The sequence below is a fragment of the Dendrobates tinctorius genome, unplaced genomic scaffold (genome assembly GCF_039654945.1).
Source record: "Dendrobates tinctorius isolate UK_male_01 unplaced genomic scaffold, ASM3965494v1 ptg000357l, whole genome shotgun sequence".
Lineage (NCBI taxonomy): Eukaryota > Metazoa > Chordata > Amphibia > Anura > Dendrobatidae > Dendrobates > Dendrobates tinctorius.
Genome location: NW_027362023.1, coordinates 89,293 through 110,756, shown reverse-complemented (window position 1 = coordinate 110,756; position 21,464 = coordinate 89,293). Strand labels below are relative to the sequence as shown.

At 51.8% G+C, this 21,464-nt stretch overlaps 1 protein-coding gene across 2 annotated transcripts in view; it reads right to left on the bottom strand.

Annotated features, from left to right (window-relative positions):
* MAPKAPK3 (MAPK activated protein kinase 3) overlaps nt 1–21,464 on the bottom strand; it is a 57,777-nt gene that overhangs the window by 1,911 nt on the left and 34,402 nt on the right. For both annotated transcript variants that reach the window (XM_073562526.1, XM_073562527.1), the window contains 5 exons: nt 20,462–20,541; nt 17,645–17,771; nt 17,451–17,526; nt 8,079–8,203; nt 7,618–7,703 (listed from right to left, as the gene is read on the bottom strand). In XM_073562526.1, coding sequence (XP_073418627.1) covers nt 7,618–7,703; nt 8,079–8,203; nt 17,451–17,526; nt 17,645–17,771; nt 20,462–20,541 — 494 coding nt within the window. The remainder of the gene's footprint in view (nt 1–7,617; nt 7,704–8,078; nt 8,204–17,450; nt 17,527–17,644; nt 17,772–20,461; nt 20,542–21,464) is intronic.

Here is a 21,464-nt window from a genome sequence, read left to right as displayed (position 1 = left end):
GTAGGAATCACAGCTCCACCTTGTGATCACAGACTGCAGGGGGAGAGATGTGCGGCACGTAGGAATCACAGCGCCACCTTGTGGTCACAGACTGCAGGAGGAGAGATGTGCGGCACGTAGGAATCACAGCGCCACCTTGTGGTCACAGACTGCAGGAGGAGAGATGTGCGGCACGTAGGAATCACAGCTCCACCTTGTGATCAGACTGCAGGGGGAGAGATGTGCGGCACGTAGGAATCACAGCGCCACCTTGTGGTCACAGACTGCAGGAGGAGAGATGTGCGGCACGTAGGAATCACAGCGCCACCTTGTGGTCACAGACTGCAGGGGGAGAGATGTGCGGCACGTAGGAATCACAGCTCCACCTTGTGATCAGACTGCAGGGGGAGAGATGTGCGGCACGTAGGAATCACAGCGCCACCTTGTGGTCACAGACTGCAGGGGGAGAGATGTGCGGCACGTAGGAATCACAGCGCCACCTTGTGGTCACAGACTGCAGGGGGGAGAGATGTGCGGCACGTAGGAATCACAGCTCCACCTTGTGATCACAGACTGCAGGGGGAGAGATGTGCGGCACATAGGAATCACAGCGCCACCTTGTGGTCACAGACTGCAGGGGGAGAGATGTGCGGCACGTAGGAATCACAGCTCCACCTTGTGATCACAGACTGCAGGGGGAGAGATGTGCGGCACATAGGAATCACAGCGCCACCTTGTGGTCACAGACTGCAGGGGGAGAGATGTGCGGCACGTAGGAATCACAGCGCCACCTTGTGGTCACAGACTGCAGGAGGAGAGATGTGCGGCACGTAGGAATCACAGCTCCACCTTGTGATCACAGACTGCAGGGGGAGAGATGTGCGGCACGTAGGAATCACAGCGCCACCTTGTGATCACAGACTGCAGGGGGAGAGATGTGCGGCACGTAGGAATCACAGCGCCACCTTGTGGTCACAGACTGCAGGGGGAGAGATGTGCGGCACGTAGGAATCACAGCGCCACCTTGTGGTCACAGACTGCAGGGGGAGAGATGTGCGGCACGTAGGAATCACAGCGCCACCTTGTGGTCACAGACTGCAGGGGGAGAGATGTGCGGCACGTAGGAATCACAGCGCCACCTTGTGGTCACAGACTGCAGGGGGAGACATGTGCGGCACGTAGGAATCACAGCGCCACCTTGTGATCACAGACTGCAGGGGGAGAGATGTGCGGCACGTAGGAATCACAGCGCCACCTTGTGGTCACAGACTGCAGGGGGAGAGATGTGCGGCACGTAGAAATCACAGCGCCACCTTGTGATCAGACTGCAGAGGGAGAGATGTGCGGCACGTAGGAATCACAGCGCCACCTTGTGATCAGACTGCAGGGGGAGAGATGTGGGGCACGTAGGAATCACAGCGCCACCTTGTGGTCACAGACTGCAGGGGGAGAGATGTGCGGCACGTAGAAATCATAGCGCCACCTTGTGATCACAGACTACAGGGGGGAGAGATGTGCGGCACGTAGAAATCACAGCGCCACCTTGGGGTCACAGACTGCAGGGGGAGAGATGTGCGGCACGTAGGTATCACAGCGCCACCTTGTGATCACAGACTGCAGGGGGAGAGATGTGCGGCACGTAGGAATCACAACGCCACCTTGTGATCACAGACTGCAGCGGGAGAGATGTGCGGCACGTAGGAATCACAGCGCCACCTTGTGGTCACAGACTGCAGGGGGAGAGATGTGCGGCACATAGGAATCACAGCGCCACCTTGTGATCACAGACTGCAGGAGGAGAGATGTGCGGCACGTAGGAATCACAGCTCCACCTTGTGATCACAGACTGCAGGGGGAGAGATGTGCGGCACGTAGAAATCACAGCGCCACCTTGGGGTCACAGACTGCAGGGGGAGAGATGTGCGGCACGTAGGTATCACAGCGCCACCTTGTGATCACAGACTGCAGGGGGAGAGATGTGCGGCACGTAGGAATCACAACGCCACCTTGTGATCACAGACTGCAGCGGGAGAGATGTGCGGCACGTAGGAATCACAGCGCCACCTTGTGGTCACAGACTGCAGGGGGAGAGATGTGCGGCACATAGGAATCACAGCGCCACCTTGTGATCACAGACTGCAGGAGGAGAGATGTGCGGCACGTAGGAATCACAGCGCCACCTTGTGATCACAGACTGCAGGGGGAGAGATGTGCGGCACGTAGGAATCACAGCTCCACCTTGTGATCACAGACTGCAGGGGGAGAGATGTGCGGCACGTAGGAATCACAGCGCCACCTTGTGGTCACAGACTGCAGGGGGAGAGATGTGCGGCACGTAGGAATCACAGCGTCACCTTGTGGTCACAGACTGCAGGAGGAGAGATGTGCGGCACGTAGGAATCACAGCTCCACCTTGTGGTCACAGACTGCAGGGGGAGAGATGTGCGGCACGTAGGAATCACAGCGCCACCTTGTGGTCACAGACTGCAGGGGGAGAGATGTGCGGCACGTAGGAATCACAGCGCCACCTTGTGGTCACAGACTGCAGGAGGAGAGATGTGCGGCACGTAGGAATCACAGCTCCACCTTGTGGTCACAGACTGCAGGGGGAGAGATGTGCGGCACGTAGGAATCACAGCGCCACCTTGTGATCACAGACTGCAGGGGGAGAGATGTGCGGCACGTAGGAATCACAGCGCCACCTTGTGGTCACAGACTGCAGGAGGAGAGATGTGCGGCACGTAGGAATCACAGCTCCACCTTGTGATCACAGACTGCAGGGGGAGAGATGTGCGGCACGTAGGAATCACAGCTCCACCTTGTGATCACAGACTGCAGGGGGAGAGATGTGCGGCACGTAGGAATCACAGCGCCACCTTGTGGTCACAGACTGCAGGGGGAGAGATGTGCGGCACGTAGGAATCACAGCTCCACCTTGTGATCACAGACTGCAGGGGGAGAGATGTGCGGCACGTAGGAATCACAGCTCCACCTTGTGATCACAGACTGCAGGGGGAGAGATGTGCGGCACGTAGGAATCACAGCGCCACCTTGTGGTCACAGACTGCAGGAGGAGAGATGTGCGGCACGTAGGAATCACAGCTCCACCTTGTGATCACAGACTGCAGGGGGAGAGATGTGCGGCACGTAGGAATCACAGCGCCACCTTGTGGTCACAGACTGCAGGGGGAGAGATGTGCGGCACGTAGGAATCACAGCGCCACCTTGTGGTCACAGACTGCAGGGGGAGAGATGTGCGGCACGTAGGAATCACAGCGCCACCTTGTGGTCACAGACTGCAGGGGGAGAGATGTGCGGCACGTAGGAATCACAGCGCCACCTTGTGGTCACAGACTGCAGGGGGAGACATGTGCGGCACGTAGGAATCACAGCGCCACCTTGTGATCACAGACTGCAGGGGGAGAGATGTGCGGCACGTAGGAATCACAGCGCCACCTTGTGGTCACAGACTGCAGGGGGAGAGATGTGCGGCACGTAGGAATCACAGCGCTACCTTGTGGTCATAGAACGCAGGTGGAGAGATGTGCGGCACGTAGAAATCACAGCGCCACCTTGTGATCAGACTGCAGAGGGAGAGATGTGCGGCACGTAGGAATCACAGCGCCACCTTGTGATCAGACTGCAGGGGGAGAGATGTGCGGCACGTAGGAATCACAGCTCCACCTTGTGGTCACAGACTGCAGGGGGAGAGATGTGCGGCACGTAGGAATCACAGCGCCACCTTGTGGTCACAGACTGCAGGGGGAGAGATGTGCGGCACGTAGGAATCACAGCGCCACCTTGTGGTCACAGACTGCAGGAGGAGAGATGTGCGGCACTTAGGAATCACAGCGCCACCTTGTGGTCACAGACTGCAGGGGGAGAGATGTGCGGCACGTAGGAATCACAGCGCCACCTTGTGGTCACAGACTGCAGGGGGAGAGATGTGCGGCACGTAGAAATCATAGCGCCACCTTGTGATCACAGACTACAGGGGGGAGAGATGTGTGGCACGTAGAAATCACAGCGCCACCTTGTGATCACAGACTACAGGGGGGAGAGATGTGCGGCACGTAGGAATCACAGCGCCACCTTGGGGTCACAGACTGCAGGGGGAGAGATGTGCGGCACGTAGGTATCACAGCGCCACCTTGTGATCACAGACTGCAGGGGGAGAGATGTGCGGCACGTAGGTATCACAACGCCACCTTGTGATCACAGACTGCAGCGGGAGAGATGTGCGGCACATAGGAATCACAGCGCCACCTTGTGGTCACAGATTGCAGGGGGAGAGATGTGCGGCACGTAGGAATCACAGCGCCACCTTGTGATCACAGACTGCAGGGGGAGAGATGTGCGGCACGTAGGAATCACAGCACCACCTTGGGGGTCACAGACTGCAGGGAGAGAGATGTGCGGCACGTAGGAATCACAGCGCCACCTTGGGGTCACAGACTGCAGGGGGAGAGATGTGCGGCACGTAGGAATCACAGCGCCACCTTGTGGTCACAGACTGCAGGGGGAGAGATGTGCGGCACGTAGGAATCACAGCTCCACCTTGTGGTCACAGACTGCAGGGGGAGAGATGTGCGGCACGTAGGAATCACAGCGCCACCTTGTGGTCACAGACTGCAGGGGGAGAGATGTGCGGCACGTAGGAATCACAGCGCCACCTTGTGGTCACAGACTGCAGGGGGAGAGATGTGCGGCACATAGGAATCACAGCGCCACCTTGTGATCACAGACTGCAGGGGGAGAGATGTGCGGCACGTAGGAATCACAGCTCCACCTTGTGGTCACAGACTGCAGGGGGAGAGATGTGCGGCACGTAGGAATCACAGCGCCACCTTGTGGTCACAGACTGCAGGGGGAGAGATGTGCGGCACGTAGGAATCACAGCTCCACCTTGTGATCACAGACTGCAGGGGGAGAGATGTGCGGCACGTAGGAATCACAGCTCCACCTTGTGATCACAGACTGCAGGGGGAGAGATGTGCGGCACGTAGGAATCACAGCGCCACCTTGTGGTCACAGACTGCAGGGGGAGAGATGTGCGGCACGTAGGAATCACAGCGCCACCATGTGGTCACAGACTGCAGGGGGAGAGATGTGCGGCACGTAGGAATCACAGCGCCACTTTGTGATCACAGACTGCAGGGGGAGAGATGTGCGGCACATAGGAATCACAGCGCCACCTTGTGGTCACAGAACGCAGGTGGAGAGATGTGCGGCACTTAGGAATCACAGCGCCACCTTGTGATCACAGACTGCAGGGGGAGAAATGTGCGGCACGTAGGAATCACAGCGCCACCTTGGGGTCACAGACTGCAGGGAGAGAGATGTGCGGCACTTAGGAATCACAGCGCCACCTTGTGATCACAGACTGCAGGGGGAGAGATGTGCGGCACGTAGGAATCACAGCGCCACATTGGGGTCACAGACTGCAGGGAGAGAGATGTGCGGCACTTAGGAATCACAGCACCACCTTGTGATCACAGACTACAGGGGGAGAGATGTGCGGCACGTAGGAATCACAGCGCCACCTTGTGATCACAGACTGCAGGGGGAGAGATGTGCGGCACTTAGGAATCACAGCGCCACCTTGTGATCACAGACTGCAGGGGGAGAGATGTGCGGCACGTAGGAATCACAGCTCCACCTTGTCACAGACTGCAGGGGGAGAGATGTGCGGCACGTAGGAATCACAGCGCCACCTTGTGATCACAGACTGCAGGGGGAGAGATGTGCGGCACTTAGGAATCACAGCGCCACCTTGTGATCACAGACTGCAGGGGGAGAGATGTGCGGCACTTAGGAATCACAGCGCCACCTTGTGATCACAGACTGCAGGGGGAGAGATGTGCGGCACGTAGGAATCACAGCGCCACCTTGTGATCACAGACTGCAGGGGGAGAGATGTGCGGCACTTAGGAATCACAGCGCCACCTTGTGATCACAGACTGCAGGGGGAGAGATGTGCGGCACTTAGGAATCACAGCGCCACCTTGTGATCACAGACTGCAGGGGGAGAGATGTGCGGCACGTAGGAATCACAGCTCCACCTTGTGGTCACAGACTGCAGGGGGAGAGATGTGCGGCACGTAGGAATCACAGCGCCACCTTGTGGTCACAGACTGCAGGGGGAGAGATGTGCGGCACGTAGGTATCACAGCGCCACCTTGTGGTCACAGACTGCAGGGGGAGAGATGTGCGGCACGTAGGAATCACAGCGCCACCTTGTGGTCACAGACTGCAGGGGGAGAGATGTGTGGCACGTAGGAATCACAGCGCCACCTTGTGATCACAGACTGCAGGGGGAGAGATGTGCGGCACATAGGAATCACAGCGCCACCTTGTGGTCACAGAACGCAGGTGGAGAGATGTGCGGCACGTAGGAATCACAGCACCACCTTGTGGTCACAGACTGCAGGGGGAGAGATGTGCGGCACGTAGGAATCACAGCGCCACCTTGTGGTCACAGACTGCAGGGGGAGAGATGTGCGGCACGTAGGAATCACAGCGCCACCTTGTGGTCACAGACTGCAGGGGGAGAGATGTGCGGCACGTAGGAATCACAGCACCACCTTGGGGTCACAGACTGCAGGGAGAGAGATGTGCGGCACGTAGGAATCACAGCGCCACCTTGTGGTCACAGACTGCAGGGGGAGAGATGTGCGGCACGTAGGAATCACAGCACCACCTTGTGGTCACAGACTGCAGGGAGAGAGATGTGCGGCACGTAGGAATCACAGCACCACCTTGGGGTCACAGACTGCAGGGAGAGAGATGTGCGGCACGTAGGAATCACAGCGTCACCTTGTGGTCACAGACTGCAGGGGGAGAGATGTGCGGCACGTAGGAATCACAGCACCACCTTGGGGTCACAGACTGCAGGGGGAGAGATGTGCGGCACGTAGGAATCACAGCGCCACCTTGTGGTCACAGACTGCAGGAGGAGAGATGTGCGGCACGTAGGTATCACAGCGCCACCTTGTGGTCACAGACTGCAGGGGGAGAGATGTGCGGCACGTAGGAATCACAGCGCCACCTTGTGGTCACAGACTGCAGGGGGAGAGATGTGTGGCACGTAGGAATCACAGCGCCACCTTGTGATCACAGACTGCAGGGGGAGAGATGTGCGGCACATAGGAATCACAGCGCCACCTTGTGGTCACAGAACGCAGGTGGAGAGATGTGCGGCACGTAGGAATCACAGCACCACCTTGTGGTCACAGACTGCAGGGGGAGAGATGTGCGGCACGTAGGAATCACAGCGCCACCTTGTGGTCACAGACTGCAGGGGGAGAGATGTGCGGCACGTAGGAATCACAGCGCCACCTTGTGGTCACAGACTGCAGGGGGAGAGATGTGCGGCACGTAGGAATCACAGCACCACCTTGTGGTCACAGACTGCAGGGGGAGAGATGTGCGGCACGTAGGAATCACAGCGCCACCTTGTGATCACAAAGTGCAAGGAAATAGATGCGCTGAAGATAAAAATGACAGCACCACCTTGTGACCACAGACTGCAGGTAGAAATCACCGCGCCCCCTTGTGGCTACAGCTGGCAGGCACAGTAATCGTCTCCCGCTGATCCCAGAGGGAGACGTTTCATGGCTGTGATGAGTCTGAACATACGTTTATCCAGGAGTGGTTCATGAACTGGGTGATTGACATCCGCTCCGTCGGCTCCGTTCTCAGGAGATGCTGGATCATCTCTTTAGCTGTGAAAGGAGAAAAAAAAGAGGTGACGTGTCAGCCGCAGTCACCAACCACACGTGATCAATGCAGGATGACGTTAGTGCAGCATTTGGTTGCGTCCGAGCAGCCGCTATTCGTCTGACACCGGGGTCCGCGCCACCTGACTTCACCACAGAATACACATTCTACTCCATTCACATCCAAAGCATCCTGTGCATTGTGGGAGCTCAGGGGTCTACACGGTCAGGTCACATGTTGGACCAAGGGCAGGGGCTCTTTCGCTGTTTCCAGGATTTTAGTTGCAGCTTTGTATGTGACTGGAGGAAATGACAACATGGGTTACTTTACTGCTAATGTAGATGTGAACTAGACACGGATACACAGAAGAGGCTGCGTACCTTCCCCCGACACCTCGTTCCACTCGGGGGCTGGGAATTCATACTGCCCCATGCGGATTCTCTTCTTCATCCCCGGAGAGATGGCCTGGCCCGTGTTGGAATAGAAAGGAGGGTAACCACAGAGCCTGCGGGCAGAGGAGAGGAGAGGTCAGAGGACAGGTGAGAGGAGAGGTCAGAGGACAGGTGAGAGGAGAGGTCAGAGGAAGGTTGAAAGGAGAGGTCAGAGGACAGGTGAGAGGAGAGGTCACTGGTCAGGTGAGAGGAGAGGTCAGAGCACAGGTGAGAGGAGAGGTCAGAGGACAGGTGAGAGGAGAGGTCAGAGGAAAGGTGAGAGGAGAGGTCAGAGGAAAGGTGAGAGGAGAGGTCAGAGGAAGGTTGAAAGGAGAGGTCAGAGGACAGGTGAGAGGAGAGGTCAGTGGACAGGTGAGAGGAGAGGTCAGGTGAGAGGAGAGGTCAGAGCACAGGTGAGAGGAGAGGTCAGAGGACAGGTGAGAGGAGAGGTCAGAGGACAGGTGAGAGGAGAGGTCAGAGGAAAGGTGAGGAGAGGTCAGAGGAAAGGTGAGAGGTCAGAGGAAAGGTGAGAGGAGAGGTCAGAGCACAGGTGAGAGGAGAGGTCAGAGGAAGGTTGAAAGGAGAGGTCAGAGGACAGGTGAGAGGAGAGGTCACTGGACAGGTGAGGAGAGGTCAGGTGAGAGGAGAGGTCAGCGGACAGGTGAGAGGAGAGGTCAGAGGACAGGTGAGAGGAGAGGTCAGAGGACAGGTGAGAGGAGAGGTCAGAGGAAGGTTGAAAGGAGATGTCAGAGGACAGGTGAGAGGAGAGGTCAGCAGACAGGTGAGAGGAGAGGACAGGTGAGAGGAGAGGTCAGAGGACAGGTGAGAGGAGAGGTCAGAGGACAGGTGAGAGGAGAGGTAAGAGGACAGGTGAGAGGAGAGGTAAGAGGACAGGTGAGAGGAGAGGTCAGAGGACAAGTGAGAGGGGAGTGTTGTGAGTTCATTCTCTGGTTCACCAGTTGTGAGTTCTCCTTCCAGAGTCCCTTTGGTGGTAACAGAAGGTAGTGAGGCTGATTTGATCGGTGGAGATCTGCCACCTGAGAATGAGGATGACGATTGGACCTCAGGAATCTCAGATTGGATTTAAGACAGCCGACGCCCTATTCAGTTGCTGGTGATTCCTTCTGGCTTGTCAGCTCTGTTCCAGTCATCTAAAGCTAAGTTTTTCTGCTAATGTTCATACTTGATTTTGTTGGTCTATTCAGTTTTTTGTGTGGTCAGCCAGCCCCGGCTGGGGCTATGCTGAATTTCCACTCTTATTTATCAGTATTTTGCCAATTTGCTTTTTGTCCCTTACTAGTTTGGTCTGTTTTTGCTCTGTCTCGGAATATTTCAGAGTGCTGATATAGTGAGAGAAGTCTAGTGACTTCAGGGTTAATTTTGCTATCAGAAGTGTTGGACATTATTTTGTAGGGCTTTGGGCAGATTGCAGACAGTGTCTTTTCTTTCCTCTCCTGTCTAGTTAGTTTGGGCCCCATCGTTTGCTCAGCCTATTTTCCTACCTGTGTTTGTGTTTTCATCTTGTTTCACCGTCAATACATGTGTGGGGGCTGTCTATTCCTTTGGGGTCTGCTCTAGGGCAGCTAGTTTTCCCCTTTTCTTGCTTTAGGCTTATTTAGTCCTCTGGCCGTGATGAGGCGTCTAGGTTCATCGTAGGTACGCTCCACGGCTACTGCTAGTTCTGTGGTAAGATCAGGGATCTGCAATCTGCATAGTTACCAACCTCTCTGGTTTTTCTGGGCTTAGCATGTTTAGGTTTTTTCTTCCTCAGTGACCCATTCATAACAGAATCACCAGCCATACCGCAGAATCTAGGGTACTCAAAAGCAGGAAAAAGTTGTTTAAAAAAAAAAAAAAAAATTGTCAGAATTTTTTTTATATATATATTTTTTCCTCTTTTTTCTCTGGGGCCATAGGAGGATTTTTTTTTTCTTTTTCCTAATGGGGATTAAGCAATTGTCTGATCGGAATTCAGGGAATTTCCACCTACCTTATTCAGTCACATGCTGCTGAACCCAAGATCCCTACTCCTGATGTGTTTTCTGGGGATCAGTCTAAATATCTGAATTTTAAGAATAATTGTAAATGGTTTCTTGCCTTGAAGCCTAATTCATCGCGGAGCTCTGCGCAGCAGGTTAAAATTGTCATCTCCTTGCTGCGCGGCGATCCCCAGGATTGGGCTTTTTCTCTGACACCTGAAAATCCTATTCTGACTAATGTGGATGCATTTTTTCAAGCCTTGGGGTTGTTGTATGGTGAACCTAATGCCATTGATCAAGCTGAGAGAGCCCTATTGGCATTAAACCAGGGTCAGGATTCTGCAGAGTTGTACTGTCAAATATTCCGAAAGTGGGCGGTCCTTACTACATGGAATGATAGTGCATTGGCAGCTCTCTTTCGGAAGGGTTTATCAGAGACCGTAAAAGATGTTATGGTGGGATTTCCTGTTCCCTCTGGTCTGGATGATTCTATGTCATTAGCCATTCAAGTTGATCGGCGTTTACGGGAACGTAAAATTACACGGGAGGTGCTGCCACCTTTTGAACAAATGTCTGAACCTATGCAATGTGATGGGGTTTTGTCTAGGGCGCAACATCAGGAGTTCAGAAGGCGTAATGAGCTGGTTTTTTTTCTGTGGAGACGCCTCTCATACTATTTCTGTCCGCCCTAAATGAGAAACGTTTTGCACACACATTTGCTGTGGGCAGTATACAACCTAAGTTCCTTTTGGCAATTACTCTGATCTGCTCCTTATCCACGTTTTCCACTAAGGCTTTTGTGGATTCAGGAGCAGCTCTGAATCTGATGGATTTGGACTTTGCTAAATGATGTGGTTTTTCCATGACGCCTATTCCTTTGAGGGGTATTGATGCTACTCCTTTGGCGGAGAATAAACCTTAGTTTTGGACCCAGGTGATAATGCGAGTTGCCCCAGACCACCAAGAAAAGTGTAAATTTTTGGTGCTGCATAATCTGCATGATACTATTGTTCTGGGTTTCCCCTGGTTGCAAACTCATAATCCAGTTTTGGATTAGAGATCTGTGTCTGTGGTGATTTGGGGTTGTCGGTGTGCCCTTAGTGATGCTCCTGTTTTCTCCACCTCTCCTCAGTCTCATGATATTCCTGATTATCTGGCTGATTTTTCTGATGTATTTAGTGAGAGTAAGTCTGCGTCTTTGCCTCCTCATAGGAGTTATGACTGTGCAATTGAGTTGATGCCTGGGTGTAAATTTTCCAAGGGTCGACTTTTCAACTTATCAGTACCCGAACATGATGCTATGCGATTCTATATTAAGGAGTCGTTGGAGAAGGGTCATATTAGACCATCCTCATCACCTTTAGGTGCTGTTTTTTTTTGTGGCCAAGAAAGATGGTTCATTAAGACCGTGTATTGATTATCGCTCCCTTAACAAGATGACGGTTAAATATCAGTATCCGTTACCTCTGATGTCTGATTTATTCTCCAGAGTTAAGAGTGCCTGCTGGTTTACTAAGCTTGACCTCAGGGGGGCGTATAATCTTATTCGCATCAAGCACGGGGATGAATGGAAGACGGCGTTTAATACTCCGGAGGGACATTTTGAGTACCTGGTGATGCCTTTTGGGCTCACTAATGCCCCTTCTGTCTTCCAATCCTTTATGAATGATATTTTCCGTGACTTTATGGATAAGTTTTTGATCATCTATCTGGATGATATTTTGATCTTTTCTAGTGATTGGGACTCTCATGTGGAACATGTCCGGACTGTGTTCCAGATTTTGAGGGAGAATTCCCTGTATGTTAAGGGATCGAAGTGCCTCTTTGGTGTACAGAGGATTTCATTTTTGGGATTTATCTTATCTCCATCGACTATTGAAATGGACCCGGCCAAGGTACAGTCATGGCCAAAAGTTTAGAGAATGACACAAATATTAATTTTTACAAAGTCTACTGCTTCATTTTTTCTAATGGCAATTTGCATATACTCCAGAATGTTATAAAGAGTGATCAGCTTAACAGCAATTGCTTGCAAAGTCAATATTTGCCTAGAAAATGAACTTTATGCCCCAAAACACATTTCAACATCATTGCAGCCCTGCCTTAAAAGGACCAGCTAACATCGTTTCAGTGATTGCTCCATTAACACAGGTGTGGGTGTTGATGAGGACAGGGTTGGAGATCAATCTGTCATGATTAAGTAAGAATGACACCACTGGACACTTTAAAAGGAGGCTGGTGCTTGGCATCATTGTTTCTCTTCTGTTAACCATGGTTATCTCTAAAGAAACACGTGCAGTCATCATTGCACTGCACAAAAATGGCCTAACAGGGAAGAGTATTGCAGCTGGAAAGATTGCACCTCAGTCAACAATCTATCGCATCATCAAGAACTTCAAGGAGAGAGGTTCCCTTGTTGCCAAAAAGGCTCCAGGGAGCCCAAGAAAGACCAGCAAGCGCCAGGACCGTCTCTTAAAAGTGTTTCAGCTGCGGGATCAGCCACCAGCAGTGCAGAGCTTGCTCAGGAATGGCAGCAGGCAGGTGTGAGTGCATCTGCACGCACTGTGAGGCGGAGACTCTTGGAGCAAGGCCTGGTCTCAAGGAGGGCAGCAAAGAAGCCACTTCTCTCCAGAAAAAACATCATGGACAGACTGATATTCTGCAAGAGGTATAGGGAGTGGACTGCTGAGGACTGGGGTAAAGTCATTTTCTCTGATGAATCCCTTTTCGATTGTTTGGGACATCTGGAAAACGGCTTATTCGGAGAAGACCAGGTGAGCGCTACCACCAGTCTTGTCTCATGCCAACTGTCAAGCATCCTGAAACCATTCATGTGTGGGGTGGCTTCTCAGCCAAGGGAATGGGCTCTCTCTCAGTTTTGCCTAAAAACACAGCCATGAATAAAGAATGGTACCAGAATGTCATCCAAGAGCAACTTCTCCCAACCGTCCAAGAGCAGTTTGGCGATCAACAATGCCTTTTTCAACATGATGGAGCACCTTGCCATAAAGCAAAGGTGATAACTAAATGGCTCAGGGAACAAAACATAGAGATTTTGGGACCATGGCCTGGAAACTCCCCAGATCTTAATCCCATTGAGAACTTGTGGTCAATCATCAAGAGACGGGTGGACAAACAAAAACCTTCAAATTCAGACAAAATAAAAGCATTGATTTTGCAAGAATGGACTGCTATCAGTCAGGATTTGATCCAGAAGTTGATTGAGAGCATGCCAGGGAGAATTGCTGAGGTCCTGAAGAAGAAGGGTCAACACTGCAAATATTGACTTGCTGCATTAACTCATTCTAACTGTCAATATAACCTTCTGTTACTCATAATATGATTGCAATTATATTTCTGTATGTGATAAAAACATCTGACAAACACATAAAAACCAGAGGCCAGCAGATCATGTGAAAATATAATATTTGTGTCATTCTCTAAACTTTTGGCCATGACGGTACAGGCCATTTATGAATGGGTTCAGCCTACTTCTTTGAAGGCTCTCCAGAAGTTTTTGGGTTTTGCTAATATCTATCGAAAATTTATAGGTAATTTTTCTGGTATTGTCAAACCACTGACTGATCTGACCAAGAAGGGCGCTGATGTGCTGAATTGGTCTCCTGAGGCTGTCTCAGCATTTCAGGAGCTTAAGCAGAGATTTACTTCAGCTCCAGTTTTACGGCAACCTTATGTCTCACTTCCATTTCAGGTGGAGGTGGACGCTTCTGAGATTGGTGCAGGAGCTGTTTTGTCCCAAAAAGACCCTGTGACTTCTAAGATGAATCCCTGTGCCTTTTCTCGAAAGTTCTCCCCATCTGAACGCAACTATGACATGGGGAATCGGGAATTGTTGGCCATGAAATGGGCATTTGAGAAGTGGAGACATTGGTTGGAGGGAGCTAGACATCAAGTCGTGGTCCTCACCGATCACGAGAATTTGATTTATCTGGAGTCGGCCAAATGCTTGAATCCTAGACAGGCTAGATGGGCCTTGTTTTTCACGCGTTTTAATTTTGTGGTCTCTTTTCTTCCGGGCACTAAGAATGTTAAGGCAGACGCCCTTTCTAGGAGTTTCTTTGCCGATTCTCTTAGTGTGACCGAGCCTACTACTATCCTAGGTGAGGGGGTAGTTCTTTCTGCCATTTCGCCCGATTTGAGACGCGCCCTGGAGGAATTTCAGGAGGATAAACCTGAGCGTTGCCCTATGGGAAGATTCTATGTTCCTGACCAGTAGAGAAAGAGAGTGATGTCTGAAATTCATTGCTCCGCATTGGCTGGTCATCCAGGTATTTTTGGTATCAGAGATTTGGTGAGTCGGTCTTTTTGGTGGCCCACCTTATCTCGTGACGTCAGGAATTTTGTACAGTCCTGTGGGACTTGTTCTCGGTCTAAACCCTGTTCTCGTTCTAGTGGGTTGCTGATGCCCCTGCCGGTGCCCAAGAGGCCATGGACCCATATCTCAATGGATTTTATTTCTGATCTTCCTGTCAGAGAATGACTGTTATCTGGGTGATTTGTGATAGATTTTCGAAGATGGTCCATCTTGTACCACTCCCAAAGTTGCCATCTTCCGCTGAGTTGGTGCCGTTGTTTTTACAACAGGTGGTTCAGTTACATGGGATTCCTGAGAACATTGTGTCCGACAGAGGAGTCCAGTTTGTTTCCAGATTCTGGAAAGCCTTTTGTTCCAATCTGGGAATTCAGTTATCCTTCTCCTCAGCGTTTCATCCCCAGACCAATGGACAGACTGAGAGAACAAACCAGACCTTGGAGTCTTATTTGAGATGTTTTATATCTGCTGATCAGGATGATTGGGTCTCATTTTTGCCCTTGGCCGAATTCGCACTGAATAATAGAGCTAGTTCTGCCACTTTGATGTCACCCTTTTTCTGTAATTTTGGGTTTCATCCTCGATTCTCTTCAGGGCAAGTGGAATCTTCGTCCTGCCCAGGTGTGGACACTGTGGTTAAGAGAATGCAGCAGATATGGGACCTAGTGGTGGATAAGTTGTCAGTCTCTCAGGAATAGGCCCAGCGATTTTACAACCGGCATAGGACCATTGGTCCCCGGTTTAAAGTGGGTGATATGGTTTGGTTGTCGTCTAAGAATATTCCTATGAAGGTTGCATCTCCTAAATTTAAGCCAAGATTTATTGGTCCTTATAAGATTTTGGAGATTCTTAATCCTGTTTCGTTTCGATTGGCTCTTCCAGTTACGTTCAAGATCCATAACATATTTCACAAGTCTCTGTTGAAGAGGTTTGTTGAGCCAGTGGTTCCTATGGCAGCACCTCCTGACCCTGCATTGGTTGAAGGCAATGTGGAATATGGGGTAGAGAAAATATTGGATTCTCGTTTGGTTAGACGGAGACTCCAGTATTTGGTCAAATGGAAGGGTTATGGTCAGGAGGATAATTCTTGGGTCTCTGCCTCCGATATTCATGCCAATAGATTGGTTCATGCTTTTCACCGGGCCCATCCTGATCGGCCTGGTGGCGTGGATGAGGGTTCGGTGACCCCTCCTCAAGGGGGGGGTACTGTTGTGAGTTCATTCTCTGGTTCATCAGTTGCGAGTTCTCCTTCCAGACTCCCTCTGGTGGTAACAGGAGGTAGTGAGGCTGATTTGATCGGTGGAGATCTGCCACCTGAGAATGAGGATGACGATTGGACCTCAGTAATCTCAGATTGGATTTAAGACAGCCGACGCCCTATTCAGTTGCTGGTGATTCCTTCTGGCTGGTCAGCTCTTGGTTTTCAGCTCTGTTCCAGTCATCTAAACCTAAGTTTTTCTGCTAATGTTCACAATTGATTTTGTTGGTCTATTCAGTTTTTTGTGTGTTCAGCCAGCCCCGGCTGGGGGCTGTGCTGAATTTCCACTCTTATTTATCAGTATTTTGCCAATTTGCTTTTTGTCCCTTACTAGTTTGGTCTCTTCTTGCTCTGTCTCAGAATATTTCAGAGTGCTGATATAGTGGGAGAAGTCTAGTGACTTCAGGGTTAATTTTGCTATCAGAAGTGTTGGACATTATTTTGTAGGGTTTTGGGCAGATTGCAGACAGTGTCTTTCCTTTCCTCTCCTTTCTAGTTAGTTTGGGCCCCATCGTTTGCTCAGTCTATTTTCCTACCTGTGTTTGTGTTTTCATCTTGTTTCACCGTCAATACATGTGTGGGGGCTATCTATTCCTTTGGGGTCTGCTCTGGGGCAGCTAGTTTTCCCTTTTCTTGCTTTAGGCTTATTTAGTCCTCCGGCCGTGACGAGGCGTCTAGGTTCATCGTAGGCACGCTCCACGGCTACTGCTAGTTGTGTGGTAGGATCAGGGACCTGCAATATGCATAGTTACAACCTCTCTGGTTTTTCTGGGCTTAGCATGTTTAGGTTTTTTCCTTCTCGGTGACCCATTCATAACAGGGGAGGTCACAGGAAGGTTGCGAGGAGACGTCAGAGGACAGGTGAGAGGAGACGTCAGAGGACAGGTGAGAGGAGACGTCAGAGGACAGGTGAGAGGAGACGTCAGAGGACAGGTGAGAGGAGACGTCAGAGGACAGGTGAGAGGAGACGTCAGGGGACAGGTGAGAGGAGACGTCAGAGGACAGGTGAGAGGAGACGTCAGGTGAGAGGAGACGTCAGGTGAGAGGAGACGTCAGGTGAGAGGAGACGTCAGGTGAGAGGAGACGTCAGAGGTCAGGTGAGAGGAGACGTCAGAGGACAGGTGAGAGGAGACGTCAGAGGTCAGGTGAGAGGAGACGTCAGAGGTCAGGTGAGAGGAGACGTCAGTGGTCAGGTGAGAGGAGACATCAGGTGAGAGGAGAGGTCAGAGGAAGATTGAAAGGAGAGGTCAGAGGAAAGGTGAGAAAACTGGTCAGAGGAAAGGTGAGCGGAGTAGGTCAGGTGAGAGAGGTCAGAGGACAGGTGAGAACAGGTGAGAGGAGAGGTCAGAGGACAGGTGAGAGGAGAGGTCAGCGGACAGGTGAGAGGAGAGGTCAGCGGACAGGTGAGAGGAGAGGTCAGAGGACAGGTGAGAGGAGAGGTCAGAGGACAGGTGAGAGGAGTAGGTCAGAGGAAAAGTGAGATGACTGGTCAGAGGAAAAGTGAGATGACTGGTCAGAGGAAAAGTGAGATGACTGGTCAGAGGAAAAGTGAGATGACTGGTCAGAGGAAAAGTGAGATGACTGGTCAGAGGAAAAGTTAGATGACTGGTCAGAGGAAAAGTGAGAGGACTGGTCAGAGGAAAGGTCAGTTGGGCGGAAGCTGCTGTCACCCAGCTTTCCCAGATGCTGATAGACCTGAGGACGCACAGGTGGATACGCGAAGCCCAAATGAGAAGCGGCACAGGACTTACAGGATGTACATGATGACGCCCAGAGACCACATGTCACATGACTTGTCATACTTTTCTGGACCCAGAACCTCTGGAGCTGCGGAGAGGAGAAAAGGCATTACAATGTGTCCACGGCTGGAGCAGTGTGACTGACTATGACAACCAGAAAACCTCTGCCACCCTGTATATACCCTCCCCGCACCCTCTGCACTCACCCACATAGTACGGGGTGTAGCACGGAGTCTGCAGTGCGTTCTGCACTGTCGTCTCCTTGGAAAAACCAAAATCTGTGATCTTCAACTCCGCGTTACTGTCCTTAGAGGTGTAGAGGAGATTCTCAGGCTGCAAATCCAGGGGGCAAGAGTCAGTAAAGACACCAGATCACCAGCCGTCAGTAAGAACAGTCAGTGTAGATAGCAGATCACCAGCCGTCAGTAAAGACACCGGATCACCAGCCGTCAGTAAGAACAGTCAGTAAAGACACCGGATCACCAGCCGTCAGTAAGAACAGTCAGTAAAGACACCGGATCACCAGCCGTCAGTAAGAACAGTCAGTGTAGACACGGGATCACCAGCCGTCAGTATGAACAGTCAGTGTAGACACCGGATCACCGTCCGTCAGTATGAACAGTCAGTGTAGACACCGGATCACCAGCCGTCAGTAACAACAGTCAGTAAAGACACCGGATCACCAGCCGTCAGTAAGAACAGTCAGTGTAGACACGGGATCACCGTCCGTCAGTATGAACAGTCAGTGTAGACACCGGATCACCGTCCGTCAGTATGAACAGTCAGTGTAGACACCGGATCACCGTCCGTCAGTATGAACAGTCAGTGTAGACACCGGATCACCGTCCGTCAGTATGAACAGTCAGTGTAGACACCGGATCACCGTCCGTCAGTATGAACAGTCAGTGTAGACACCGGATCACCGTCCGTCAGTATGAACAGTCAGTGTAGACACCGGATCACCGTCCGTCAGTATGAACAGTCAGTGTAGACACGGGATCACCAGCCGTCAGTAAGAACAGTCAGTGTAAACACCGGATCACCAGCCATCAGTATGAACAGTCAGTGTAGACACCGGATCACCGTCCGTCAGTAAGAACAGTCAGTGTAGACACCGGATCACCGTCCGTCAGTATGAACAGTCAGTGTAGACACCGGATCACCGTCCGTCAGTATGGTCAGTGTAGACACGGGATCACCAGCCGTCAGTATGAACAATCAGTGTAGACACCGGATCACCGTCCGTCAGTATGAACAGTCAGTGTAGACACCGGATCACCGTCCGTCAGTATGAACAGTCAGTGTAGACACCGCATCACCGTCCGTCAGTATGGTCAGTGTAGACACGGGATCACCAGCCGTCAGTATGACCAATCAGTGTAGACACCGGATCACCGTCCGTCAGTATGAACAGTCAGTGTAGACACCGGATCACCAGCCGTCAGTATGAACAGTCAGTGTAGACACCGGATCACCGTCCGTCAGTATGAACAGTCAGTGTAGACACCGGATCACCGTCCGTCAGTTTGAACAGTCAGTGTAGACACCGGATCACCGTCCGTCAGTATGAACAGTCAGTGTAGACACCGGATCACCGTCCGTCAGTATGAACAGTCAGTGTAGACACCGGATCACCGTCCGTCAGTATGAACAGTCAGTGTAGACACCGGATCACCGTCCGTCAGTAAGAACAGTCAGTGTAGACACCGGATCACCGTCCGTCAGTAAGAACAGTCAGTGTAGACACCGGATCACCGTCCGTCAATAAGAACAGTCAGTGTAGACACCGGATCACCGTCCGTCAGTAAGAACAGTCAGTGTAGACACCGGATCACCGTCCGTCAGTATGAACAGTCAGTGTAGACACCGGATCACCAGCCGTCAGTATGAACAGTCAGTGTAGACACCGGATCACCGTCCGTCAGTATGAACAGTCAGTGTAGACACCGGATCACCGTCCGTCAGTATGAACAGTGAGTGTAGACACCGGATCACCGTTCGTCAGTAAGAACAGTCAGTGTAGACACCGGATCACCGTCCGTCAGTAAGAACAGTCAGTGTAGACACCGGATCACCGTCCGTCAATAAGAACAGTCAGTGTAGACACCGGATCACCGTCCGTCAGTAAGAACAGTCAGTGTAGACACCGGATCACCGTCCGTCAGTATGAACAGTCAGTGTAGACACCGGATCACCAGCCGTCAGTATGAACAGTCAGTGTAGACACCGGATCACCGTCCGTCAGTATGAACAGTCAGTGTAGACACCGGATCACCGTCCGTCAGTATGAACAGTCAGTGTAGACACCGGATCACCGTCCGTCAGTATGAACAGTCAGTGTAGACACCGGATCACCGTCCGTCAGTATGAACAGTCAGTGTAGACACCGGATCACCGTCCGTCAGTATGAACAGTCAGTGTAGACACCGGATCACCGTCCGTCAGTAAGAACAGTCAGTGTAGACACCGGATCACCGTCCGTCAGTAAGAACAGTCAGTGTAGACACCGGATCACCGTCCGTCAGTAAGAACAGTCAGTGTAGACACCGGATCACCGTCCGTCAGTAAGAACAGTCAGTGTAGACACCGGATCACCGTCCGTCAGTAAGAACAGTCAGTGTAGACACCGGATCACCAGCCGTCAGTATGAGCAGTCAGTGTAGACACCGGATCACCGTCCGTCAGTATGAACAGTCAGTGTAGACACCGGATCACCGTCCGTCAGTAAGAACAGTCAGTGTAGACACCGGATCACCGTCCGTCAGTAAGAACAGTCAGTGTAGACACCGGATCACCGTCCGTCAGTATGAACAGTCAGTGTAGACACCGGATCACCGTCCGTCAGTAAGAACAGTCAGTGTAGACACCGGATCACCGTCCGTCAGTAAGAACAGTCAGTGTAGACACCGGATCACCGTCCGTCAGTAAAGATGCTGCCTGTCACAGCACAGTGCGTAGCGTCCATGTCGGGCCCTTCCTCCTCCTCGGGCCCTCGGCTCCGGGGCCACCACTATGGCTCACACCTTGACGTCCCTGTGGGCGATGTTCAGCTCGTGCAGATGTCGGATCGCCATCCCGATGTCTCGCATGATTTCAGACGCTTCTGGAGATAGAGACGACTATGAGCGGTCTGTCAGGGGGACGCTGCTGACAAGTACCAGGGGATTTTTATACTTTCAATCGCTAAATTCAGTAAAAACATCGAGAAGATTCCATCACGTACAGTTTTTCCACAAACACGGACGCCGTGCGCTTCTCTTTCCCAATACTTTGACCTCCTTGCGTGATCTTTGTGGGATTATTTTGGTGTCATTAGACTGGTTAGAAATTAATGAATGCAGCGCTGCGATTGGCTGCTGTGGGCAGAGAAGATCCTCTTAACCCAGTTTCCAAAGAGTGTGGTGGTGTCCATGGCATCCAATCAGAGCACAGCTTTCATTTTGCCTCAGCAGCATAAGAACTGAAAACTACGCTGTGATTGGTTGTTATGCGCAGTAAAGACAGATTTTTTTTTTTTAGTCACAGTTCATAACAGTGTGGCAGTGTCCATAGCAACCAATCAGCGCACAGCTTTCACTTTACCTCAGCCGTACATGAACTGAACGTGATTGGTTGCTGTGGGGAGGAGAAGTGGATTTTCCCTTAGACACAGTTGATAGGAGGAGTGTGGCGGCGCGGCTCACCACGATTCCTCTCAGTATTTAGTGGTTGCGGTGGATTAAGCTTCTGTTTCTAACATGACTGAAATGGCTACAAGGGGGTGGCGAAATTCATCCGACAACTTTTGCTACACTTGTAGTGGAGAAATAACGAAGGAACGGGAGGGTGAATTATGCGCACTTTAGGGTAAAACTAGGTGATCAGGACAAGTCACGCGCTCCACATGTCGCGGGTTATACACGTCACGCGCTCCACACGTCGCGGGTTATATACGTCACCCGCTCCACACGCCGCCGGGTCCACATGTCGCAGGCAATACACGGCGCTGGCTCCACACGTCGCGGGTTATATACGTCGCGGGCTCCA